At 39.6% G+C, this 27,986-nt stretch overlaps 1 protein-coding gene across 1 annotated transcript; it reads left to right on the forward strand.

The window, feature by feature from the left end:
* Positions 1–27,425, forward strand: MYOM3 (myomesin 3). Its single transcript, XM_026098183.2, has 36 exons — positions 1–107; positions 268–342; positions 1,026–1,185; positions 1,446–1,603; positions 2,809–2,904; positions 3,614–3,702; positions 5,858–5,902; positions 6,132–6,272; positions 7,279–7,440; positions 7,729–7,870; positions 7,963–8,162; positions 8,486–8,539; positions 9,121–9,248; positions 10,124–10,307; positions 11,117–11,291; positions 11,924–12,045; positions 12,731–12,918; positions 13,121–13,247; positions 13,733–13,911; positions 13,988–14,102; positions 15,010–15,166; positions 15,553–15,662; positions 16,151–16,195; positions 16,343–16,479; positions 18,135–18,279; positions 19,541–19,600; positions 20,296–20,363; positions 20,655–20,765; positions 21,318–21,405; positions 22,027–22,065; positions 22,717–22,822; positions 23,636–23,799; positions 24,444–24,480; positions 25,205–25,227; positions 25,323–25,378; positions 26,482–27,425. Exons 1-36 carry the CDS (start codon positions 1–3, stop codon positions 26,743–26,745), a joined length of 4,257 nt encoding a protein of 1,418 aa, XP_025953968.2. The 3' UTR covers positions 26,746–27,425.
* Positions 27,426–27,986: the final 561 nt, after the last annotated feature.

Here is a 27,986-nt window from a genome sequence, read left to right on the forward strand (position 1 = left end):
ATGGGAACCCGAACCTTCTTCCACCACAGAGAGGAGGAGCAAAAGGAAGAGAGGCAACAGAGCTTGCAAATGACCTCTACAACTAGAAAGAAAAAGTTTAAAACCAGGTAAGCCACAGAGTTAGGGACAGGCCAGGTCCATCAGGTCCAGAGAGGACCTTCTGAAACATTACACTTGGTACTGGACATTCATAGATTTGTTGAATTTTTAATTTGTGAAATTATTTAACTTTCTCTGGATTCTTTTATGTGTGTCTGCCTCTGGAAGTGAGGAAGAAGAGACTTTCACCCTTTCAGAATTATCCATAGCAGCTGCCCTTGCCTTGACCTCCGAAACCCCACCGTAAGTCAGAAATCATTCTAACTCAAATACAAACGTGATATGCACTATCACCTTTGCATGTAAATGTCACAGGTTCCAACTCATTTTCTTGGAAGCAAAAAGACCAGGTTCAACCAAGAGGTTCTTCCTTTGGAAAGAAAAACACCGGTTCTCAGCTAAAATACAGAAAACCATATTATATTGTCTTGGTACCTCTGCTGATAAGCAACCTCTCCCTACTTATGAGCAAGGACTTGAAAGAAACTAAGTTTCATTGGAATAAATGGAAAATACAGAGCCAGATAAATAAATTAATGGTAACAGATGGAACCCCCCCTCCTCCCTAGAAAATCTTGGCAATGACTCTGCTGACCATCCTCCTGTGGTGGCTGAACAGCTTAAGTAGTCAGCATCATCCCTCCTCCCTTTAATCCTTCCCAGGTCCCTGCCTAGGACTAAAAGTGTCCAAATAGCAGATCCCCTTCCTGTGCCATGGTAGTGGAATCTTTCACGGCAGCACTGCTTGGTTTCTGCAGTCTTGCATGACTGCCTGTCATCGTACCCCTTACTGCGGGCGAGTTGGTGTTTCTGTCCTTAGCGCTTTTTTCGACTTAACCAAACGTATGTGCTATGAAACAAAAACAAACAAACAAACAAAACCATTATTCTAACTTTCGTTGGCTTTCTAACATTCTTTATTGCAGGGATTACAAACTAAAAAGAGAAGCTGCCATCCTAGAGCTAGAGCAGAGGGGACAAAAGAGAGTTCGGTTTGGGAATGACATGGAAAAGTTGGAAAAAGAAGTTATTAGGAACTGCAGACTGCTGCGTGTGAGAGCTGACCGGAAGGCCCTTCGGAGGAAGGTCAGATGTAGAAAGAAATCAGACATTTCTATGGGTAGCAGAAATGCCCACAGGATTATAACTGCTAACACGAACTAGCATTTTGGACAGGATACTAAACCTGATCAGGTTTTAAGACAACCTCAAAACCATGAGAAATAAGGACAGGACCTTCTACTGCTGCTTTTGAAGCATCATCACACATCCCTTTTGTAAACAAATTTGTGTAACTAGAATATAATCCCTTTCCACTGCTCTTATGTATTCTATCCTTATTCTAGGCTGTAGAAAAGGCACGCATGGAGAAGGAATACATTGAGCTGCGTTCAGGGAGACCACCTATGTTCTGGATCCCACTCAGAGTACACGCGGTCTGGGAGAGGATGGAAGTGAAGCTGGAGTGCACAGTCCTGGCTTCCCCCCCGCCACAGGTTACTTGGTACGTCAGCTGACGGTGCTGACTGACGCTGCCCATGTGGCTAACAAAGCATGTGCGCATTTCGGGAAGCAACCAGAGGAGTAACATCTGGGTCCTGTTAGAAAGAAGGAAGGGAGAGATGAGGAATTCACAGAAAACACTTTCAATTTTAGGTCACTTCTTCAGTTCCACTGTTAGGTTCGGTAAAGAGGCTAAGTATTCAGTGGGCCCTGGAGACAGTGGACTGTCCTAAGGGGCTCCTTTTGGAATAGGACTGACATTTATGTTGATGAATTGGCACAGAAAGATTGACTTCCCTGCTTCCCTTGGTGCTGTATTCCATCAGACAAACTGAGGGTTTAATTGCAAACCAGGATCTCCTGCCAGTGCTAAATCTTTGCACAAATACGCACCATCAAGGTTTGACTACCAATCAGGATACCACAAAAGTTTTGGCATTAAATTGCCATAGCTCCTACAATTTGTAAAATACAAAGCAATTCTTCTGTTTACTCAGCTTTGCTTATTTACAAACACAATTCTACAAATTTACAAATATTTACAAATACAAATTTACAAAAGAGAAAAAGTGCTATATACTGGGCCTGGCCGCAGCATTTACCATTAACAATGGAGGGACAGAAATAAAGATCACCTCGAAAGCAATCTGCAAAGTGTACTTTGATCAGTTTGTTAAAGTCACTGACCATCCCTCCCATAGAAGGTCTGAAGTATGCAAACATGTGCATTACTAATGACTTTGTAGGCAGCTAACTCCCCTACTATCAGAGCTCCCGATGTCCTGTGTCCTCTCAGAACAACCCCTTCGAATTATCCGAAGCACAAAGAGAGCATGAACCTCCCACAGATCCCCAGTGAACACAAGGAAGCGAGAGACATCTGCTCAAACTGCAACCTGCCAAGCAGGGAGCACAGACCGAGGCGGAAGCAAGGAGCCAGTGCAAAGCGGCCGCAGGCAGCCTCCAAGCAGCACAGGGCTGCGCGGGGGAAGAGGCACAAGCAGCACCACGGGATGGGATCTAGGTTGGCTGCAAGGCTGTCCTAGCTTGATGTGGGATGAGCGCTGAAAAAGAGGGAACTGTTGTCTACTCCTCTGTTCTGTTGTGCCCCTGTTGTGCTTGGCACTGTTAACTTTAAAATAAGGTGTGAATTTTACCAGTTTCTTCACCCCTCTTAAGCAGCATGTCACCTTTGTGTTCAACTAGGTATAAAAATGGAGTCCGCATTGATCCTCGCCTAACCCCAGTGGGGAAATACAGGATAAAAAACAAGTTTGGTATGCTCACCCTGCACATCAGCAGGTAATGCGTGTACTCTTGTCTCTGAGTTAGCTGTTTTTTTACCGGAATAAGGCCTACTTTCCTGAAAAGCCCAGTTTGTGTTTGCTAAACAAAAAAGATCATTCTTCGGGAGTCTGATCTTGTTTGACTTTAGTGTGCTATGTTTGAGCCAAATCTTTGCTCTTAGGAAGCAATCTCAACAGCAGTTCATGAGGTTTAAAAAATACTGTGTTTATTTAAACCTAAATAATTGGAGGTGAGTACAAAATCCTACAGCCTTATTAATCTTTGCTCCTTTTTTAGGCATGGCAAAAGTTTTGTCATTCAGGGCAATGCCATACACATTAAGAGCACTTCATGAGCAGACCTGCCAGATCCATCCCATTTGGGATGGATCGACGTAATCAGAATGACATTAGGACTAAAACCCTGTGTGCTATACATTTAATAAGTACAAATGCCTGTCTTCAGCGAAACCAAGTGTTCCACAGGGCTTTTGCTTCTTCATTACTTGAAATATTTTGCTTTTGTATATCAAGAAAGAAAGTGCCACTAATTATAAGAAATCCTTGCACTCAAAAGGAAAAACAGCTTCTTGATTGAAAGGAAGTATCTGCTTCTAAATTCTGGGATTAAAGAGGATCCCATTTGAATTTGTCCTGCCCTAAGTTATCTCTGAAATATGAACAAAAACTAAAACCTAAAAAGGAAGGAAAATAATTTTTTCCAGATGCTCCATGGAAGATTCTGCTGAATATAGTGTTGAAGTTAAGAATCAATACGGCGAGGCTTATTCATTTGCTACAGTGCTTGTCAGGAGTAAGTAGAAAATGTTCCTTTTGTTTTATATTTTCAAATTCTTGAGATTTTTCAACATATTTTCAATGCTGTAAATTAAATCATAAGAACATAGAAGCACTTGGGAAAACAGAGAGAGAAGTAAGTCCCCTGTAAATAAGAGGGGAGAATTTCTCTCTTATTTATTACTGAGGGGGTTTAAGCACAACTGCATGAAATAATATTCAGCTACTACCAACTGATATATACGATGGCTTCTCCTTCTCAGTCACTTCTGGACTCAGGCAAAATCTTTCAGATTCCATATGGACACAGCTGTCCTTCCACTCTGCTGAAGTTGTACTAAATTTAGATACTTACTTCTTCCAGACTGATATGAAACAGCCATACAGTCCTATACGTAATGGGCTGAGAAAGAGTCTGGTGCGTTTCTAAAGATAAGCAAGAAATTGATTAACAGGTAATGTGGCTTCCATGGGAAACTCTGAGTGCAGCATTACACAGAATACCATCTCCCTCTCTCTCGGATCAGGAACCACCGAGAGTGAATACATGATTTGCTTCTTTGGATCTGTGCTGATCTTAAAATAAGTGGCAGGAACTCTGTATATACACATTCTGCCCAAGTGAAAATCAGACCTATGAGGAAGGAAGTAAACTACCAGTACTTAAAAGGGAAATTACATCAAGCTTTAAGAAATATGCAATTCACTCTCATGGGACCATAGTTTGGTTGTTGACATTTCCAATACATACATATGTGTGTGTGTGTGTGCGTGTGTGTGTGTGTGCATGTGCATGTCGTCTGTCACACAAAACCTCCTTGGACGGGACTGCTCTCTTGATCTCTAAGTGCCTGATGAAACTGTACTTCATCAGGCCTGATCAGCATTTCAAACAGCTTGCTAACGATCTTCTTTGCGATTGCTGCTGAGAGGCCCACACTTTCCTTCTCCCTTGACCTGAGCCTGTCTAATGCCATCCCAGTAACATGACTCTTCCTTTTGCTATTTGCATTTAACATTCTGAAAATAGAGACTATACGAAAGCCTTAATCCTGCCTCCACTGGAAACATTCCTCATCCCCCAGGCAAGCTGATGGCATCTCTTCTTGGGCCCCGCACTGTCTGGAATGCCCTTAATGCCAGGGGAGGGTCTCGGGGTTGGTGATCCCCTACAGCACAAGTTCATTCTTCCCAAAGACATCGCTGCGGGACTCACAGGACCTGGGATGAGGTTGTGGTTCCCTTCTTGTGCTTTCTATGACCTACCTCTTCAGCCATTAACACTCATTCCTCATGTTTTGCTTATGAGTTCTGCTATTGTCAGGCTCCATTCATTGAAAAACATAAATGGTATTATTTTATGTGCATGTCTTTGGGCTCATAAAGATAGGAAAGTATCTCGATCTCATCCTGTTTAAATGCAACTGTTCTTAGATTCCAGCTCCAAATTACTTCATTTTGTGCTGTGATCCCAGCAGTTCCCACAGGCTAGACAAGGTTAAGTGGGTCAGCATTCACGTGTGATGCCTCCAAAGAATCCATGGCTGTTGTAATAAATGATTCAGCAAGAGACACTCTTCCCTTGGATTCAGGAATGACCTCAGTACCTCAGAGCAGTCTGTAGTTCCGGATGTCCTTTCTTTTGGCTAAATCTGGAAGTCCAAGCCACTATTAGTCTTCAAGAATCCCATACCATCTTCTGTAAGGGGAGGCTGTTTAAATATAGTGGTTTGGCCATATTCTACTTCCAGTAATGTTTATGACACTGACACTTTTTGCTTTCCTTTTCTGTGCTGTATGTGGCATTGAGTAGCTACTCTGTTCTTATTCAGTATAACAGTAGCTTCTTCTAGTGTAGCTTGTAATGATAAAAGCCAAACTGAAAAAAATTGTTATTTGTGAATAACTGACTGCACACCAGTACTTAAAGCAGTACAGATATACCAGTATAGTCATATCAGTAATTTCCTGTGTAGATGCATCCTTGATGTTTGTGAAGGCAATCAGCTGTTAAATGGATTAATATTTTACCACACAACGAGGCTTTGAAGGTTCACATTAAGTGCTTGTTTGAGGGAACAAAATATTTTACTGAGTATCACTGTATGTTTTGGGGGGAAGATAAACATTGTTACACGATTTGCTAAATGTATTTTCTTCTTATCTTACAGAATATTATGGAAAGGAGTCAGGATTTGATTCAGAAATATACAGAAGTGAGTAAATGACTGTTATTATTTCTTTGATTTTTATAGCCTGAAGCAATCTGATTCTTTCTCTCTGAGCTATAGCTTCTCCTATCAGCCTAACTTCATATGAAAAGTGCAAGGCCCAGGTACCACTCTAAATACATCATCATCATCATCATCATCATCATCATCATCATCATAGGAAGAAGGGTCTGGGAAGTCTCTTTATCATGCGTATTTTGCTCTCATTTCACAGGATCTCTCATTGCCAGAGAGGCAGATTTTGCCTTTTCACTGAAGCCCTTATTCTCAAGGGAAAAGGAGCCTTTCACCCTGTCTTGTTATTTCTCTTCCGATCTACTTGAACACCAGCGAGACATTAGCTGGTTCAGAGATGGTTTGTATGCAACAGCTAAGTTTATACACGTACATGAATATATCATTTGACCTCTTAACTGTGACATAATGCTTACAGAAGAGAATTGGAATTCAGATTCTTGAGCTGCTCTCAGCTCTTCTTTAGCTACAAATGTTATTATTTAATTTGTACTCTTTCCTATTTGTAAAGGAATGATAGCACTAAAATGCTTTGAAGGTAGTGACTTATTTATGTGTGTAATTAGAGTTTAAGAGCCTTAGCTCCATACATTGAAAGCTCAAAGTCTCTGACGCTGTAAGGCCAATGGCGCTCTAGTGAAAAAACCTTCTGGATATCCTCTACTCTTCTGCTGCCAATCGAGGACGTCAATCTTAGCCAACAGGGTAATATTTCTGGCCTATTAAGTTTGCGGAAGCGGAAGTGACACAGTAAGTCTGTTCTTGCCATTCCAATCCTCCTGCCAGAATCAGCTGTGAAAGTAGCAGGACCCATTGAATTTTCGTGATTTACAGAGAATTTGGCTAGTTTGTGTCTCTGAGCTCTCCCAGAGTTGATTAAATACATACAAAACGCATAGTATGTGCCATTCTGCTTTCCGATTTGGAGGGCCACTCAGGCAAAAGATCCTGCATGCTGAGTGGTATTGCATCCTCTGGCAGAGATGGTAAAATACACGGCAGACATCAGAGCATCCAGTTACTCGGTGGGAAGAGCTCCCCTGCAGCTGAGTACCTTTTACTCACTAATCTGCCTCAAGCCGTATTTTGCCACTCTTTTTTGCTTGGATTGCAAGCTCTTCAGGGACCATATTTTTTGCTCTGTATTTGTGCACAAACAGAACACAGTGGGACGGCAGCAAAGTAGGATTAGAGTCCATGACTACAACGCAGAGGCAGAGTAATAATATCAGGAGTGTCTTACAGATCCCTAATCTTGCTCTGCATTTTATTTGCATCTGGAAACATGCCACTCCTGACCCTACCAGTTCAGATGGAGTTTCTTTATCCCTTTTCATACTTCACAGGTGAGTTGCTGCAGAATTCGGAATGCCGGAAATTAAAGTATCAAGACCAGGAGGCTTCTCTGACAGTGTCATGTGCTTACAAAGAAGACGAGGGATTCTACACTATTCGTGTTCCCACACTGGATGGATACAAAGAACAGACTACTTATGTGTTTGTTAGAGGTATAAACAGAATTCTCTCCTACTTAGAACAAAAGCTCCTTTCCTGATCCCTCGGCATAAAGGAATTCACAACCTCATTGGCAAGAAAATGTCTCCCAATTTTGTGCGTGGGCAAAATTAACAGAATGTCCAAATCCTAATTTCAGCTATGATTTAGGTAGTAGAAAATGTGATTTGTATTACTGGGACAGTAATGTATTACACACTTAAAATTAAGTTACTGTCTGAGTTAAAGATTCAGTACAGAGAAGAAAAAACCTTAACCACTATGGCTTGGTATTTATATAGATGCTGCAGCAGAAACAGCTGGTGCACCTGGATCCCCACTCAATGTGAAATGCCATGATATAGATAAAGATTGCTTGATTCTTTCTTGGGTAGCACCCAGTGATAATGGAGGAAGTCCAATCTTGGGATATTATGTTGAAAGGTCTGTATGTTAATCATCTTAGAGGAAAAAGTCTCATAATTATGTTGCAGAAAAAAACATGAAGGAACAGCATGGGCTTTATTTCATTTCAGATGTGATGCTGGTTCAGAGGATTGGGTGCCATGTAACGACAAGCCTGTGAAAACCTGCAGACTCCCTGTTTTGGGCCTTGTTGAAGGTCAGACATACCAGTTCCGAGTAAAGGCTGTCAATAAACAGGGCATCAGTCTTCCTTCAAAAAGCAGTGATCCAGTTACTACATACGACCCCAGAAAGAACAAAAGAGTGACAGGTACGTACTAGAAACAGGAAAATACTCCCCTTAAGTACACTATGAGGCTGCAGATATAACTGACCACAGTTTGTCTAGATTCTCCTTATTCTCACAAATATCATTGCTACGTACTGCCATACTGCACCTTTGCCGAACCCATGTAGTACTATTCTGAAAGGGAGAAGATCAAAATACCACAGCTATGACATTTCATTACATGTGTAATGAAACATACATAATTATGTGTACAATGAAATAACACAGTTCTGGTTTCTCTCTTTTTTTTACATGCCCTAAGCATCTTCTCTTAGGGCATAACATTGTCCTGTTTTACATTACAGTTATTCCATACGATGCTGGCAAGACAATAGAAATTTTCAAGGATGACTTGGAAGGTAATTTCAAATTTATATTAAACCCTTCTTTCAGAAAGAAATGATTGTTCCAGAACCGTGAGATCAGTAATAGCATGACTCCAGAAAAACTACACTCAGGAAAACACATCCCTACACCTCAAGAAAACAGAGGCATTCCAAAATATAATGGAGCCAGCCAATACTGTTAGATTGATACTGCTGGACTAAGCCTGGTGTAGCATGGTATTTATGTAAAAGCAGAGGAAGGAAAATATATGAAATTTTCAGAAGCATTACAACCTCATCTTCAAATGTGAGCTAGGCAGTTAGTATCCTTAGTCTCATTACAACAATGGAATTCAGATTTTTAGGCTGCTTTTAAAAACAAAACATTCTTTGTTTTGGTGAAACAAGATTGTAAGGGTGCACAAGACTTAGAATTTATCCTAAATGGAACAGCCTTTTGTAATAACCTTGGTTTGCCTGTATGTCCCCAAAGGGTTTATGTCTCCTGCATTACACTGAAGAATCTTACTTTACAGCAGGAAAACAATCTGTTTTAAAAGAACTTATTTTTTGCTTTACATTATAAATAAATAAAATATTCTGACTTCCCATAGGACATATTAAAATTCCCTTGCCACCCACCAACGTTCACGCAAGTGAGGTCAGAGAAGATTACGTGGCCTTGGCTTGGGATGAACCAGATCCAAGAGGTAGAGAGCCACTGAATTACTACGTGGAAAAGGTAAGAAAATAATACCACACAGAAGAGCAATAGTTGCTGCTCCTGAAACAGAACCGTTTATTTCTCAGGTGGCCTACAGCACAGGTCTGTGTTTACTGAATGTAATTAGTTGCTGGTGCCTCTTTAGTGTAGCCTGTGGAAATGAGCTGTAACCATTCCTAAGAGACAGGTTTCCTCCCTGTCATAAAAAGGCCAATATAATCATGTTCCTTCCTGATAGCTTTGGCATAAAGCAGAAGAAGGGAGGCAAAGAAGCTGAACCACCCTTCTCCCTTGAAAATGTGTTCAGTCCCTTACCTGGAGTGAGACACTTTGAGCGGACACGCTGTGGGGAAATTTCTACTGCTTCTACAGCGCTATTTGCTCTCTGTGGGTGACTGCAGAACTACAGCCTCAAAAGTGGCCTGCACAGCCCATCTCCAGCTCTGTAGTTTACTAGAGCTAAAATCCCAGCTCTGACATTAACTTAAGTAGCAGTGACTAACAAAGAATAAACAAATGAGTCTTACAGCACAGAATGGCTGCAGAGCTTTAACAGCAAGACTGTTTCTGCTTGCCGGGCCAGTAAGTGTGGGAGAGCTGGGAAGCGCTGCACAGTGGTTCACCTCCCTGCTCACCTCTAATCCTTTTGTTGGTTAATGAACATCTTCTACCGACCTCCTTTCATACACACTCATTTCCCACCTATTGTACCATTTCTGTTGCAAAGATGGCTTCTGTTGCCAAGGAAGAAAAGTTTGAGTATACCAATAATAAATATATAATTTAAGTCTTTTATTTTTTAAAAGCTACTTTCCCATAAAAATTAACTTTGTTACCGCTCAGGAGGGTTTTGAGCTTTCATGAGTTGTAAATCATCACCTTTTTCTTTACAGTCAATTGCAGGCAGCAACTCCTGGCAAATGGTTAACCTGGATATGCCAGTTAATTCCCCAAGATTTGCACTCTTTGATCTTGTTAAAGGAAAATCATACTGTTTCCGCGTGCGATCTGTTAACAAGTACGGAATTAGTGAGCCGTCCCTGCCTAGTGAGCCCATAACTGCTGGAGAAAAACTGGGTAATAATTTAATTAATATGCACTACGCTAATGATATGGAAAAGGAGACATGCTATCAAATGAACATGTGGGCTTTTTCCTCCCTTTCCTTTAAACTTTATGATGTATTATTACACAGCAGTGGCTTTGATATCAGGAAATCTCTTAAAGACTTAAATCCTTGCTTAATTACTTTGCAGTTGGTCAGTGTGCAGTGTAAATCTATCCAAGCAATGAGAGGGGAATTACATTTAATAAAATAAGAAATTGTTGAAGCATGTATTCACTACAAATAGGCTTCCAGCACTGTGTAAGAGAGAGGTTACACAGACCAGTGTTGGAAGGAATCATATAGCCAAGACTGCTGAAGGGGCCCATTTCTTGGGGCTTCAGACAAAACAGCAGTCTTCGGCACTTGTTGTTTTCTTCCCACGGCTGAGCTGACTAGAGTAAGAGATAAAAAGATTCATGCCCATGTTTTCAGTATGCAGAGAGATGAGCACTAGTTCCTTAATTTTTTTCACATTATCCCACATTACAGCTGCCCCAGTGCTCATTCAAACTGTTTTTCTCTGATTTAGAGAAGCACAAGCAGATGTAACTCTGTTGAAATCAATGGGCTGTAAGGGAAAGGTGTACGCGGCACGACAAACCCAAACACATATACACATAGGCTGTAGACTGGAACAATGTCCATGGCATTTTGCTTTAATTTAAAAATGATGCTCTGGAAAAGGTGAATAGATCAAACGACTCAACTCAATTATGAAAAATAGTTTGAATTTATAAATAGAAAATATCGTATCTTCTCTGTATTTTTTCTTTTTTAGCTACTCTGCCGCCTCCATCTCAGGTTTTAGCTTTCAGAGACACCAAGACATCTGTTGTTTTAAAGTGGGATAAGTTAAAAGATGGTCTGGAGCCTCTTGGCTACTACATATATTGTCGGGAGACTGGGACAGAAGAATGGCAAACTGTCAATAATAAGCCAGTGACATGTAACAAGTGAGTTCAGCTATTACACTCCATTGGCAGAACACAGAGTGCCAACCTGGATTCCTCTGCTAATGGCTGGAGTCATATTTCAGATAAAAGAAGAACTTCCTTCTCTGCACACACAGAGGCATGCACACACGCAAACACCATGCCCTACTTTTAGAATGAAATACTGTTCAAATACTGACTCATTTTTATATCCAAAGCTAGACTGATAGCAAAGTCTGCGTATATTTTCATATACTGCCAATCTGCAGTAGGTAGAGAGGCCTTGTGGCATTAGTAGTACCACATCCAATTTTTTGCTTGTTTTCCAGTAGAGTAAATTGGCGTCACTGCCAAATAGGATTTTGAAAACCCCTCTAGCTGTAGGGTCAAATGCCAACTAGAAAAAGTCCGTTAAAAATTCCCATTTATTCTACCGGTAGTGCCAGCCAGCAGCGTGACACCTTTCAGTATCTGATTTACACTTCCTGACTGATTTACTAGTGACCATTTTCTATGACACAATGCACTTTAATCTGTAATGGCAAATAATGTAAATAGTAATACTTTATTAAAATTTATATGCTGTCTGTTCAAAAGACTGTTTGCCTGCACTTTGAACAGTCAAATGTAAACATACTAATTTTCTCTCCTAGATTTACTGTTCCTGGGCTGCAGCCTGGAAAAGAGTATGTCTTTTGTGTGAAATCTGTCAGTGAGGCAGGACTGAGCGAAAGCTCACCAGAAACAGATCCTATCGTTGTAAGGCCAGCTATTGGTAAGTGACACACGCTCACATGTACACACAAAAAATCCCTCAAAAATGTATCTATCATGCACAGCTATTATTAGACATAATGGTAATAGTGTTGAGCAGCTAAGCAATGCAAAGGGGAACTGATTCTCCTGCACCCTGAAGTTTCTGTCATCAATTATACTTGTCAACAGTGGACATAGTTAATTAGCATTCTGAATTAGCAGTGTGTTACATCTTCAGTATTCATTTGGCACTAGGACAAGAGACCGTTTTAAGTGCAGTATTATCCTGGTATCTTGAAAACAGCATTGCGATTTTCTCTAGCACAAACCCCATCAGCAGTTACACACAATTATGAAAAAGCTACCAACCACATTAGTCAATACCCAACCTTCAATATTCTCCATTATATCAACCCACTGCTTTCACCTCTTCTACCAGAAGAGCCATAAAGCAACATGCAAAAAAGCCCTGAGACCTGTCCATGACTTTTCTTGTGGTATCTGCATAAGAATCTGGTCAGTTGAGAATACTTCCACACTGCAAAAGTGGTATTAAGGGGCCTTAAAAGAAATAGAATCATCTGATATGAACACAGAGATTTCCTCAGTTCAGTTCATCCAGTACCTACATCTCTTTTCCTGATCCCTAGATCTCAAACCTGTATTGAACAATACCCTATTTTCTCTCTCACTTCGCTGTGCAGCTTGTCCATCTGCACCACATGGGTTTGCTCTTCTAAACTGTGGGAAGACGGACATGACCATTTGCTGGAAACCCCCAAAGCGCAAAGGAGGAACAAAGACTCTGGGTTACTTCCTAGATCAGCATGATGCATCTGAACTAGACTGGCATGAAGTCAATATTCAACCAATTCCTCAACGAGTTTACAAGGTATTAAATTCAGATATAATGGTATCCTTCTTTAGGCACAGTGGGAATTAGCAATAGAAAGGGATGAGCTGATTTTCCCCTTTCAGCTCTTCTAGAACTCTCTTCATACCATCATAAGGCTATATCTTGATGACTGCAACTGCAAACCTGTTCTACCAAGCAAGGTTGTACTAATAACCTGTTTGTGCTTCTGAACTCAAAGGTGAGCAACCTTGAGGAAGGACATCTGTATGAATTCCGGGCTTGTGCAATGAATATGGCTGGTGTTGGGAAAGTATCTGAACCTAGCGACTTGTTCAAATGTGAGGAATGGACAATGCCAGAACCAGGTATGTCTGATGTAAAAACAGCTGCCAAAAAAACCTGCCAGGTATATTAGCTAATCTCCCTACTTTTTTTCTGAATCTGAGGGACTTCTGAAAACTATAGAGAGTTAATGGTGTTATGGTGGGCCCAAGCATACAAATGCATATAAACACTTCCAGGGAAGTTCAGCTCCAGATGTATTATTTCTACATTTCACAGATAGAGCATCCAAGTATTTTTAATAATATCCTTATTTCCAGAGTATGAAGAATCTGAATCTAATATCTCAATATCTTTGTATATTACACCAAAGGAAACAACATTAAACCACTTGATGAATGCTTTTTGTCTAGACCATCTACTGTTTAATTACCATAGAAAGGATTACTATGGACCTGCTATTAAGCTGTTATCATAAAACTCTCAGCCTTCTAATCTGAGACTCAAATGGAGGGCACCTAGTTGCATTTTTTATGTTAATGTTTGATAGCCTACCTTTGTTGAACAGGCCCTCCCTACGATGTGAAGTTCACTGAAGTAAGAGACACATCCCTGATGCTACACTGGAAAGCACCATTGTACACAGGAGCGGGTCCAGTTACAGGATATTATGTGGACATGTGTGAAGAAGGATCAGAGGAATGGAAGCAAATAAATAAGCAGTCCATAGCCAGCACCCATATGAAGGTTTGTATATGCACCTGGTATCCAGATGTTGCTTCTCATTTAGCCTATGTTAATTCCTGCAATTTTTTTCCTGCAGGTTTCAGGCCTGGAGACAGGGAAATCACTTATTTTCCGAGTAAGAGCACTGAACAAGGCTGGAATTGGTCCTCCCTCTCTCCCTTCAGATCCAGTGGTGGTAAAAACCAAACCCGGTATGAAAGCAAGAGTGATCAGATTGTCCGTGCTGAACATCTCCCAGTAAAAAATATCAACTCAGTTGCACAGCTTTTAGCTTGAATTAAGAGTCTGTCCAAAGTCTGTCCAGAGTACTTCTTTGATCCCCATTATCATAAATGCCACACGATCTGTAAAGTATTTATCCCCACAACAACCTTGCTAGGTAGAGCTGTACTACTTTCCCAAACTAGAGAGAGAAACCTGAGACACACAATGGATATACACAACCTGCAAAACATCAATAAGTAAATCTGTGGAGCAGAACACAGAACCTACCTTTCCAGCAAGCGTCCAACCCCCTGGCTGATTTGTCTTCCATACTGATTAGTTAACCCTCCTCCTCCTCCTGCTTCAACAAAAGCTTGTATAACAGAATGGCAGCTGCACAAACAAAAGAGAGGGAGATAGATGTTAAAAGTTGCCTTGTAGCTGATGCATACAAATATATGTACTATTTGTACATATATACTATGTACTGCACTTACACCAAGGGTGAATTTGACTCTTTGCTTTAGAAGAAAAATACTTTATCACAATATCCACAGCAATGGTACAAAAGAGTGTCTAACACCTATCCTGACGTGAGGAGTCTGTAAACACTAAGATGTTTCCAGTAAAAAGCTGCTTTAAGTAAATATTAGTTACATGTTTCATAGCAAGAAAAAGCTTCAGTCAAAGTAAAGATGAGCAAATCAAACTGCCCAAACGAACGTACTCTTGCTGTACACTCTGGCTTTTTGAAAACATCTGTTTCTCTGCATCTACATTTACTCATCATTATTGTGTTTCTCCATATACAAAGTAAAAGGTTAGGTCAGATATCCAGAAACTAAGCCCTGCCCTGTTTTGTTAAGGAATGCCTTTTTTTTCCCCCTTATACAGGCACAAATGAAATCAAACTTGGAGTCGATGAAGAGGGTTTCATTTACATGGCTTTTGAAGCTCCTGAAAAGAATGATTCTTCTGAATTTATCTGGTCAAAGGACTACGAAGGACCACCAGATCCTGACAGAGTTCGAACTGAAGAGAAAGGCAATGAGTGAGTAGATAAGGCACACAGAGAAATTCATTGTAGACTGCGGAATAAAGAACCGATGAAACACTGAGAAAAACATCAAGCCAAATGTTTTCCTCTCATTTCAATATTCAGCTAAAATACAAATAAACTATGGAAGTTTTGGAATTCTCTGTCCCTGATTCTCAGTTCTGGTGCCCATGAAACAGGGCATTCCGTGCAGCCTTCTGGTCACAGAAGAGAAGCTTCTGCCATCATATGGCTAATATGGCCCTGCTACTCAGTGTCACATACAAATGGCTATGAGTGCTTTACTTGACATTCCAAATGTACCCAGCGTTTATTGTATTCTCTTACAAAAAGTATCACTTATGAGCAAAATATGATTTATTTTTATTTTTCTTCCTAAGATCTAAGCTTATCCTGAAAGACCCATCAGAAAAGGATCTGGGTGTATATTCAGTAGAGGTCACAGATGTAGATGATGATATCTCTGCCAGCTGTACATTAACACAAGAAGGTAAAAACTAATAATTAACAAGAACAAAAACCTGATGTGTCATGATTTTATAGCATTAAATGCATAAAAGAAAGCTCCTCCTAAAGGAATAGAAAGTAACTGACATCACTTCATGATAGTGGTATCCTTAGAAAGATGTTTCCATTCCTTGAAGGCCCAAGGGCAGTTTCTTTTACAGGAAAGACTCCACAGTCCTGAAAGGTAATTTTTCCTTTAGATTTCAGAATTAAGGCACAATACAATATCACAGCGATTTAAAATTTCTTAATGTGTTTCTTGATTTGTTACTACCAACATTTTATTCAGACATAATGAAGAATTACCTTCACGACCTCTTCTAGTCCCTTGTGCTATGGAATGTTTTGTACTTATTATCAACTTGTTGATATAAATAAAGATCCATTGACATATTAAACCATATTGATACAATGAGTTTCTTTTGGCCTAGTTATACTAATCTAAATGAATTGTTATTCTTTGCATTTCAGATCTGGACAAGTTACTGAAACGTAGCCATGAAATCAGGAATCCATGTAAGTTGCACCAGTAAGAAGCAACAACTGCATTTGTGACGAGCAGATACACGCTCTGAAAGGGGAACCTGCCATAACCCTGGCTGACCTCAGCTGTGTGATTTGCATAGGAATTCCCCTGGGGCCCCCTTTCTCTTTGTTTTCCAGTGATCAAGCTAATATCTGGATGGAACATTGATGTTCTCGAGAAAGGAGAAGTGCGGCTGTGGCTAGAGGTTGAAAAGCTGTCACCAAAGGCAGAGCTGCATTTGATCTTCAATGGGAAGGAGCTCACAAGCACCCCAGTATGTACTTTTTAAATACTAGCATTTATGTGACTTACTTTCCCCTTGCTTAACAGGGATACAGACCAAATAGGTACATTGCCCAGGTTCCAAATTCCCATCAGACATTTTGATGGCTGTTTTTGGAAGACTCTAGGGCTTGATTTCCCACCACGCATAAGCAGGAAGCCAAACATAACTGTCTGATTCTCAAGTTGTCCAGCCCTAGGTACAGCTGCAGCACAGAAGCTGTTAGTTAAAGAGAGCATAATATCCCTAAGTGCTCTGGCCAGCAGAAACTTCAGTGGTAACACTTACAGAAAGTCCACTCCTTACCCTGCTTTCCTGTTAGCACTGACAGGCTGCCTCCGGCAATCCTGCCCCAGCAGAGACTCCCCTTCTGCAGGAGGACTTTGCAATAACAAGGCTCAGCCGTGTGTAATTCACCCAATACTACAAATGCATCTGTGCAGGACAAAGAGCTTTGTCCTGGATGAATTAACTGGTGCCATTTAAGGGGATGCTAAAGAAATACCGTCTCTGACAATGAGACAGAGTATTTTTCTTCTGCCATACCAAGCACAGCTGCAAGGTTTCCACCCTATTTCTTTGAACTGAATATGGATAAATCTTAGGACTTCTAAGAGCAGATGAAAGTGATTCATTTCTCAGTTTGAGTCAGTGGAAGTAAGACTGCATCATGTGTTACAGTGTACTCCTGTCTTCTAATATGTATAGAAAAATGGTCTAGCCTCTTCCTTGTCCTCCCATATCAAGTTAATATTATATCATTTTCAAATATTTGGAATGATAGGACTGGAGTAGAGAACAGTTCAGAATGAAATGAAGAGCAATATAATTAATTCACCCATCATTTAAATGCAGTATAGCAATGCCAAGATAACAAGGAGAATAGATGGAAGGGATAGGACTAATCCAAAGAATTTCAGAGCTTTTATTACCGTGTTTGGGGGGGGGGGGGGGTTAAGCAATGTGTAGCAAATATATGGAAGGCTTTACGTATTATAAGAACTGTCTTTTCTACACTGGAGGACTGACATGGTAATGCATGATTAGAAAGTATTTTTAAGCTCTTTGTAATAATATTTGCTTAGAGCAAACAAGGTAGTAAAGCATGATGATGGTACTTATGTTTAAGCATGTGGCAGATTTCAGGGTGTATGAATAAAAGGTTCGGTAGTGCTTACATGATGTCAGGGGATGGCAGTATTACTCATCATTGCCCAAATATGTGATTACATGCCACAGATAAGTAATTGTGTGCAACACGTCCATTATACTATAACTCATACAGATTCCGGTGAGTTGAAAAATCTGTAACATACAATGAGAAAGAATTTATTGTATCATGTGGTTTTAAGGGAAACTTTCTCCCAGATAAGAGTTCTGCTATAAGCAATTCTACTATACTTCTGTGCATAAACAAATGTAATAGACTTTTATTTATATTGGAAAAAATACTCTTTAACAAAATTGACTTGGAGGCAGCTCCTGGAGCACTGATTATATCCAAGTGTATTGGCTTCATTATACCTGTATGGTGAGGGAAAGACCATTTGAAGTGTTGTAAAAGATACTGTGCCAGGATCTGGCCTTGAATAGTTCCTCTGTGAAAAAAACTATTCAATTTATCATATTTGTTTTGTTTTACACAGACACATAAAATAAACTTTGTCAGAGAAAAAGGTCTGGTAGAACTTATAATCCAGAATTTCTGTGATGATGATAAAGGGACGTACACAGCCCAGCTGCAAGATGGAAAAGCTAAAAATCAATTCACCCTAGACCTTGTGGATGAACGTAAGTGAAAATTCAGGATCAACTATAAAGACTGCCACACTCAGTGGAAAGTTTCCTAGGCATTTAAGGTCCCAAAGTATTTCCCACAGTTATAGTGGCACATCAAGAGAGAGGAGATCAAATCTTTATTTTAGCACATATATTTAAAGTCCAGGAATCATGTAAGAAACCATCTGAATTTCTCTTTAACACAAATCAAAGCTTTTGGTCTTCCAGATAGAGTCCCTGATCACAAACATGGTCTGCTACAGCAAAAATAGCCATGGGATGATCAATATTTTTTCCAGATGTTTTAGATATTATTCTTCTATGCTAAACTCTGTGTATTGGCAGTAAACTGTATGACATGTACCAGATGATTATCTTAGAACAGTATCAGGTTGAAAATTCAGTGTATTTAACACCCAGTTAACTGCACTAAACTAAATGCAATAAAGAAATCAGCCAATTGCACTTATGGAGAAGCCCAAGCAACAAAGAAAACCTGAACATGGAACGTATAGGGGTTTTGTATGTGCTAGTACAGAGAAGTTTTTTGATTCATTAAAAATAGAAAGTAACAAGATCCTCATTCATATACTTCCCCAAACAGTATCTATGTCCATTTTTAGTTCTTGTGAACAGTTTGGTGATTTCAAATGACCTTCTGAAGCTTTCAAAATCTTTGAATGGAATGTGTCTATACAAATGTCAATGTCTACCTCCCTCTTTTTACAGCCAGTGGAGAGAAACAGGCACCTTTACAGAGCGATTCAGCGTATGCTAAGGTCAGAATACAAAATACATTAGATGAATTGTGCTCTGAAGGTGCCCATTTTTCTCCACTGACAACAAAGGAAATAGAGATAACTGAAGTTACATACAGTTGTCTAAAAGTGAGGTAAATTCTACACTCTCTGCCTTCCTCTGTTTCTTACCTTTGAAACATTTTAAAATTAGGGTTTCTAGTCTGCATTTTTATACAGTCAAAACTCCTGTTTCATTTCCTAAATGCATAATGCTCAGGTCTTCAAAGACTTCTCTATGTATTTACATCATGATAATAACTATTAGGTCTGAGAAACCAGTACAATGAAAGATTAAGGGTACTAATCTCTTCAAAGATTCTCAATAGGGACTGGAGGTAACTGATGCACCAGAGATGTCTTATAAACACATAGCACAGCTCTCATTACAACACCTTTCATGATCAGAAATCTCTACTGTGTTATGCTAAGAAATAGTGCATTTTTATTGACTTTGACCATTGCTGTTCTTGCAGGTTTTGATAAAGTTGCAGAGGAGGCTCATGCAAAACAGAAAGAATGGAAGAAAAAGCAGGGTATGATAACCTGAAGACTAATGGCTTACCAAAACTATTGCTAATTGGGTGGCAAAACCCAAGCAAAGCTTTTTTACTGAGAGCTCTAAACGGTTATCTTTACTGTCCTTTATTAACTGCCTTATTTAAGCTGATTAATGCACTAGGATAAGAGTCCTCATTTTAAGGAGGAATTAAAAGTCAAAGTATCCTCTGAATCAGTGCTGTAATGCAGAACATTCTTGAATTCTGAAAATTGCCCAGCCTGAATATATACCCTGTAGTTAAGATCCACCCACCTTCCTGGTAGAAAACACGGTTCTCCAAATATGTTAAAAAAGAATCATTACATTCCCCCCCCCCCCCATCTTATACTAATGAATAAGGAAGTTTGTTAAACAGTCCTTTCAGACAAAAAAATATTAAAATCTTCTAACAGGGATAAAAAAGTACACTTATTAAATAAAGGACAGTTAGGTAGCATTACTAACAACATTTTAAGATAAGATCCCTCAACAAATGTAAGATCTGTTACTTTAGGAAATTACAATGACAATCCTATGCCAAAAGCTGTGGTGCCTACTGTAGGCAAAACTCAGATTGAGTTATTGGAGGGATCATTGTTGGGATTCACCACTAGATGGTGGCATTTCAATACATAATACTTGTAAGACCTTGGGGAATATATAGCAAGAGGCATTTATTTTCTTTTATAGGTCCACATTTTATAGAAAACTTGAAATGGAAGGTTACTGAGAACTGTGAAGTACTGCTTACCTGCAAGGTACATATAGCCACATAATTCATACTGTGCATGGTTGCATCCCTTTATCATTATATTTTAGATGTGAATTTCAAGGGATGGCGTGAACAATGCTCATTCAAATGGTTATTTGCAAGCCAGTGAAAGGTAAGAGGTAATATATCTTGGACAGACATTTTAATAGAGAGAGAAATTTCCCAGAGTCTCTGGCAATCCTCCAGTGCAAATGAAGTTCCTTATTAGAAGGACATGTAAGCATTCGGAAATAAAATGTGTTTGGGATCCTGACTTCTAAACCTTCACTTCAAACAGGCAACAAACCTGAGAAAAGACACCAGTTTTCAATGGTTCTTCAATAACAAAGCACGAACAGGCGGTGCGTTTGATCAACAAACTGGGATAGGAACTCTTCGGATTAAAAAGGTGAAAACTATAAAGCAGCTCAGAGGCTTTGGTGATATCACTTAAACATGCAAAAAATATGGATTGATCTTATTATTAACATTCAAAGTATGCTTTGGGTAGTGCACACTAAATGAAAGAAACTGAACAAACACAAAAGAAAGCATAAAACAAGAACCAGTTAAAGTTATAGACAGATAGATCTGCATTAGAAATGAGATAATTTTTAACAGAGAGTGGCTATTAAAGTTTAACATATTCTGAAAGTGGCTAAAAAGGAAAGTGAGGGTTCTTCGGGTTTTCAGATTAAACTTCTGTCTATTCTGGAGATGACCTTTAGTCCAAAAAAAAGTTAGCTACTGAACTCACTACAGAAGTAACTTAATGAAATTTTATGGCCCGTTCCATACAGAAGGCTGGACGAGCTGATATAATGTCCCTTGTAGTCTTAGAAACCTGCAACTCTTTTCTTCCGAGAGCACAGAGGTGAAATAAGGAAGCTTGATGGTGCAGTTAGAACTTCATTGTCATCTCTCTTTTTAAATATTTTATATGTGTGTATATATTTGCCAGATAACCAAAGCAGATGAGGGCCAATACAAAGCAGTTGTTTCAGACGACCGAGGAGAGGACTACACCCAACTTGATCTCACAAAAGGAGGTAAGAGAATCTTGTATCAGGCAATATTACACATTCCCACCCCTGCCTGGGATTCAATTCGGATTTAGAAACAAATTTCCTAACTTTCTACCACACTGTTATCACCATAGTATCTACATGCATCCATAGGAATTAAGATCTGCATAAAAAATCACTGGCCAAATTTAAAGAATTTCCCGATCTACTATAGTATACATATACTAGATCAGTTATGACCACAATATAAATTCTGTCAAGCACTGGAGTTAAAAGTTCAGTAATGTTTCAGTCACTTCAACTCAGCAGCAATCAAAAGATTCTACTTTCCAAGATTAACTACTACCCTGACATCTGCAATCTATCATTTAAACCTGATACATAAAGCCGCTTTCTGTGACACTGTTGCACACACTGAGTGTTAAGGAAGATAGAAGCATCTAAATATAGCAAGGAATGCCCAGCATCTAAAAATAAATCCGTCACTGGCAAGAACTTCATACCCCATAAGCTTCCCAACAGGAAGACAATGAATAATTACTATATGTAATATATTCTAAACATAATGAAATTAAGTTGGCAGTTGAAACGTGATTTGCTAAATACTGTAATTATAGATACTTAACCATCTTTATGTCTCTGCAGCTTTTGAAGACCTTCTCAAGGAGCTGTGTAGGATCAGTGGTATGTCTTTTTCTCATCAGCTGATACAGCAACAGAAGGGGAGGAAGATGAGGTGTCATGATCAGAGCAGCAGCTCTGGAAGTGACCCTGGGTTTGGATCAAGAGGTCAATCTCTCAAGCACAATAGTGCTAATTAAATATTCCTTTGGCATTAGAAGTACCCTCAAACTGACTAGGGGAGCGGTCAATAAACAGCTGGGTATGCACAGAAAGAAGCATTAGTAAAGTCAGGATTACATGAGGTTGTGAAAGAGAGATTATTTTCACCTCAAAAGAGAAAGGAAACATTAGTTTAATTCTTGTTTTGCACTGTTATTTCTGCTCAGGCACAGGTGTAGTTTCATATTCCAGCATCAAAGCAAACAGAGATCCAAGTCTCTATGGTCTTGTCTATAAGATGAGACTGCTAAGAACAGGAGCACCCAAGCTAGTGTTGAACACTCCCTAGAAGAGATGCTGACATTTCTTTACTGGCTGCTGGGTAAAAGATCCATGGCCTTCAAGAGGCAGAATACCATCTAGCTTTCGGCTGGCCACATTCTCCAGGCAGAAATGTTAATAGGTTGCTTGGGATTTTATCTGCATAATATGTAAAATTACAGACTTCCTTGGTTGTCCTCCTCAATTCCAATCTTTTAATTACCCTATTAGCTCTTTCTGCTACACCTCTGAAAATTCAGCCTACTGAAGAAGGCATCAAAATCTACACTGATGTGAAGTATTACACAGACTACCTGAAAACAACCTGGTATCACCAGTAAGTCCCCAAAAGATACTTGCAAGGCCTCTGGTATGCTGCTGCTTGTAACTGTTTATCACTGAGATTAAGCATGTTGGGCCTAAGCCTGCAGCTTTTAAAGGCAATGGGAGATTTGCCAAGTAAGGGCTGAAAACTGAAAGGGTTGAAAATTCTCTCTGTATCCTGAAACATGTGTGGGCTTCTAAAATAAGCAGTCATGTTATTTTTATCTTAGCACTGCACAAATATTTATAAGTGGTCATCTTTACTAGAATAATAATGATGCATTGAGGGAATGCTCAGTTACAACCACCTCGGTTACAGACAGGAGAGGAAGTTGTTGGTTTTTAAGTTCTTTGATTCTATTACTTTACACTTCTGATTGCTTTACCGCACTTTGAACAACAAATATTCCCAAACATTACAAAATTATTTCCAAACACTAGTTAATTTAGTTTCATAGCATCCTGGTAAAATAGAGAAACACCACTTTATTAGACACTTCCTAAAGATGTACATAAGGAAGCCAATGTTAATGATGCTCGAGGGCTAAACTCTTACAAATATTTAATGTCTAAGTTCTGTCTACTCTCCTAAATAAGAACGAGGAGCTCTTTTGTAGAGTTTGTAGAGCTTTGACAAACTGCCTAAAAGAAGAGAGGTGCCTAGTGAGATTTTCAAAAGTGACTGAGCATGTAACTGTTGGTGAAATTAGCAGTGAAGTCCTGACTCCAATTCTCTTGTTCTAATCAGCAGATCTAAAGAAAAAGTTAGTGTTCTAATTTATGCAGTTTCGCTTAATTACTGAAATGATATAATTTGTTTACATAGGGAGAAACGACTAGAAAGTCGTGAGAGATTGAAAACTGGGAGCACAGTGAATCAGATCTGGCTTCACATACTCAACCCAACAGATGCAGATAAAGGAAAATATACCCTGGAGTTATTTGATGGGAAAGACTCTCACAAACTATCAACTGACTTGTCTGGGCAAGGTGAGCTGAGTTAAACAATGCTGTTATAGGAAGGACATATACCTGTGCTGCTTTCCAGGATTCCTTCAAATCACAGGCAGTGACTCCTCTCTCCCTTATTTGAGATGGAGCTGCAGTTCTCTGATAGCATGCCACGAAATAGGGTTAAGGAGGACAGTGAAGTGCACTGAGAATTGTCAAAGGAAATGAGGGAAGAGGAAGAAAGGAGTGAGCAGCAGAAAGGTTGAAGCCTTTTGCGAGCCTTGCTGCTACTGCATAAGGCACTCCGAGGGAAGGATGGGTGGAAGGCTGCTGCTCCTGGGATGTGTCCTGATTCCTCCATAGGCCAATGGAGCTTGCAAGTGGCATCTTGGAAAGGAGAATGTGGCCTCAGGTCTACAAAAACTTTTCCAAACTGCTCAAAGAAGGCTTTTTTCCTCCTCAGGACTTCCCTTTGGAAAGGGAGCATCAGGCCCCATGTACTTCAGCAGTAAACAAACAGATACATATTTCCTTAAGGCAGATACACTGTTTAGATGATGTAGCTAATTATATGTAGTTATGTGCACAAACACCTGTAATTCCAACAATAATGCATTACACAATCTATCAAGTCAAATGAAATAAACAACACCTTTCCCTAAAAAAAACTTTTGTTCTTGCAGCTTTTGAAGATGCCCTGGCTGAGCACAGAAGGCTAAAGTGAGTTTCTGCCCAAATGTTTTCACAGCTAAGCTAATCTATTTTGCGTGTCATATTCTGTGGTGGCCATTTAGTAGTATGGATTGGGGGGGCGGGGAAAGAGAAGGTTGGAGAGGATCATTAACAAATATACCTTTATCCCAGAATAACCTCCACGCTTACTAACTGTGAATGCTCAGGTGCCAAACTGTCAGGCTGTGTGTCTGTCTGAACGAGATGGAATCCCTGTCTCGCCGGCCGCAGTGGCCATCCCCCGTCGGACCCAAGACACCCCGAGGGGCTGAGGAGGAAGCCTCCAATGCTTCTTTCTCTGTTCTACCTTTTCCGCTGGTTCAGAGCACTTCAGCTTTCAGGACTGTCCTTCTGATAGGATTGTTGGAGTGCCATCCCAAGCCCTTTTCTGAGGGGATCAAACTATCAGTAGCAGCTCTCAGGATCATTTGGAAGATCAGGCTTTAAACAGATATATGAGAATCTCTATCGTTCCTATGAGATTTACTGATATTAAGAAATTACATTTCACTACAAATTTTCCTCTAGTTCTATAAATTGGCTAAGAAAACCCTTCCCTATTAACTAGTTCAAGCATGAAGAATCCTTTTTTAAAAAACTTCAAAAGTGCAATTATATATACCTGTTAGAGAATAATTTTCCTTTCACAAGCAATGAGAATACATACCTATTAAGTAAAACTGCTGTAATTGTATCTCTTCTTCACTTTCAGAGAAGCAGCAATAGCAGAAAAGTGTAAGTAAACCAATATTGTATGTTTTCTTCTGCCAAACAAAGCCAAGTGTTACACTGACAGGTAAAATTAAGGGGTCATGTTTGTTCATTCCCAGGTCGTGCCAGAGTTGTTCAAGGTCTGCCAGACGTTGCCACCATCATGGAGGATAAGGTAATATTGAGTAACTGTTCATACAGTCGGCCTTGGCACAGACCCAGAATAATGGCTGACAGGAAGAGAACTACTTCCTTTCCCCTACCGTACACTCCCAGGCAGGCTGATCACAGCTGTGCCTTTCTGAGCTACTGCAATTGCCAAAGGCGAGAGGTGATACTCTCCACAGGGCTTGTATCACTCCCCAGCATCGCTGATGGTGCTTCCAAACACGTCTGTGCTTCTGCACATACACGTGCTCTCTGTGGCACAGAAGTCCTTTCTTACAGGTTGCAGGTGTTACTGTTTCCTAGGTCTGTTTCACAGCTGGATCCTTTCTGTTGTCTTCCCATTTCGTTTTCAAGATTAGATTGAGTGGTTTAAGCACTGGACCTGATTTTCCTATCATATAAACCTGCATCTTACACTTCTGAGTCAAAATCACCTTTACTGGTCCTCAGGTAGAAAAACAAGCCTCTAAAGTAATTCCAAATCCACTGAATGCCTATTTAAGTGTCACTCTACAGTGTACGACATATGTAAAAAGACAGTAGCACAAATATGAGTCAGGCCCAGTGAATTTAGTCACATTAATCCCAGTGACATTGGTGTATATCAGGAGAAGGAGATGGACAGTTCTGGAAACGGAAAATCTAGACGAATTTCCATAGTGTTTAAAATGGCTACTGTCAGTTCTGACATTTTATTACCCAGGTTGTGAAAGTGACCTACAGTCATTCATCTAAGAACTTTGTAGTCCCACAGAAGCTGCAAAAGAGAGAAATGAAATTTAATCAAGGACCACTATTTGCTCAGAGCCACAAACTAGACAATGAAATTCAGTCTAGTTGTGAGGTACAACTTTTAAAATAGTAGCTACCTTTTAAGAATCATCACTCATTTTATAAAACAATGACCTGAGAAAAAAATATGTATGCTACTTGATGAATACTGCACAGTGAATCAGTTCTAAATCTGATCAGAACAAAAGAGGTTACAGATAAGCAACCCTTACGGATTTTTATTGATGCTGTTTTTTCTTTTTCTTCATTTCACATCAACAGAATTTCTTTGCCCATTTATGCCTTCATAATCTATCTCTACTATCTGTTTTACAACAGACCCTGTGTTTAACTTGCTGCGTATCTGGAGATCCTTACCCAGAAATCACTTGGTTCAAAAATGAGAAGGTCATCGTCTTTAAAGATCGCTATAAATTGGATGTGAAGGGGACAGTCGTCACAATTACCATTGAGAAAGTCTGCAATGAAGACACAGGAAAATACAGCATCTTTGTCAAGAACAAATATGGTTCTGAAACAGGGCAGGTTACTATCAGCGTTTATAAGCATGGAGAGATACCAGTAGGGGTAGAAGCAGAGTAAATCCCACGTGGGAGTATACCAAAACAGCCTAAATGAATTAGGCATCTACAACTAATTGAATTTAAAAGGAATTTAACACTTTTGGATTCCTTTGAATGTCTCAGCCCTATAACTCAGACTCATGTCTCTCTTTTTATTTCATACGTAGAAAATAATTCTCAATGTCTTTCACTGGAAAACATGCCAAACTTAAATAGTATAAGATTTAAAAAAATATCACTGCATCCTCATCAAAACATCTGTGAACAAATCTGTGGAAAACCTCCAAAACCCTTACAAAAGAATTCTACTCTCATACCCTAGATTCTTATTTATATATATGCAGTTTGTGTGCATGTGTGTGTGTGCACACGTGTGTGCATACGCATGGGTATTCACCTTACAGAGTAACTATTTCCTAGTTGACAGTGCTGCATAGGAAATACCAGAGGATTCACGTATACAAGAAACATGCTTTTTGCGGATTTTTTTTTTGTATTAAAACCCCATGTGTTAATGATCATCTTGTAGCTGACAAATGCTTGTGTGCATATTATTAAACTCGCACCCTGGGTACCACTTAAGCACAGTAGTCAAGTATATATCTATCTTGAAATCTGTCTTGAAATCAGTTGGCCCATCAATGTGTGGAAAGCTGGGAATGTTCCTAAGGATCCTAAGAATCAAGGCCCTGTTTTCCTCCCATATAGCCATGGGAGGAAAACAAAGTAGCAACATTTTCAAGTCTTGTTTTTCTTTACAGAGGAGCACATTCAGCTTCTGTATATACTGATACACAGTCATACATTTACACAAGAGGGTTGAGTCAAAGTCCACAAAGATGGAGCGAGGTCCTTCCATTCTGTTGGACTCCTATTATCTTTAAAAGTAAAAAGATGTGTAGATTTATTAGTTATGTTAAACTAGTCTGCACATAGAAAAAAAATTGGCCTGTCATCTGCTCTGAAGCCAGGACTACACTCTCAGGTTCTGTCAGTAAAACCATGTCAGTGAGAAGTAAAAAAAGTGATTTTATAGAGCCATACAGCTAACTGCATTTATTCAGCGTAACAGCATGTTATCTTGCTTTACAAGCTGGAATAAACTGTCCTAACAACAACTGTATTTTTCCTGGTTATTTGGGACACTCTGCTGTTCCAATGTCTACATACATAAGCACAGTAATACCTGGACAAATGTAATTACATTTCAGACACTACTTAAATTATATTTATAAAATTGATATTGTTAAATTTAATAAC

Source organism: Dromaius novaehollandiae, chromosome 23, assembly GCF_036370855.1.
Source record: "Dromaius novaehollandiae isolate bDroNov1 chromosome 23, bDroNov1.hap1, whole genome shotgun sequence".
NCBI lineage: Eukaryota > Metazoa > Chordata > Aves > Casuariiformes > Dromaiidae > Dromaius > Dromaius novaehollandiae.

What these genes read in the sequence shown, in the direction of transcription:
- MYOM3 (XM_026098183.2), top strand. Translation starts at nt 1, where the DNA reads ATGGGAACCCGAACCTTCTTCCACCACAGAGAGGAGGAGCAAAAGGAA. An exon ending in TGCTACAGTGCTTGTCAGGA is followed by an intron (nt 3,703 to 5,857) that starts GTAAGTAGAAAA and finishes CTTATCTTACAG; the next exon opens with AATATTATGGAAAGGAGTCA. An exon ending in CTGTACATTAACACAAGAAG is followed by an intron (nt 15,663 to 16,150) that starts GTAAAAACTAAT and finishes TTTGCATTTCAG; the next exon opens with ATCTGGACAAGTTACTGAAA.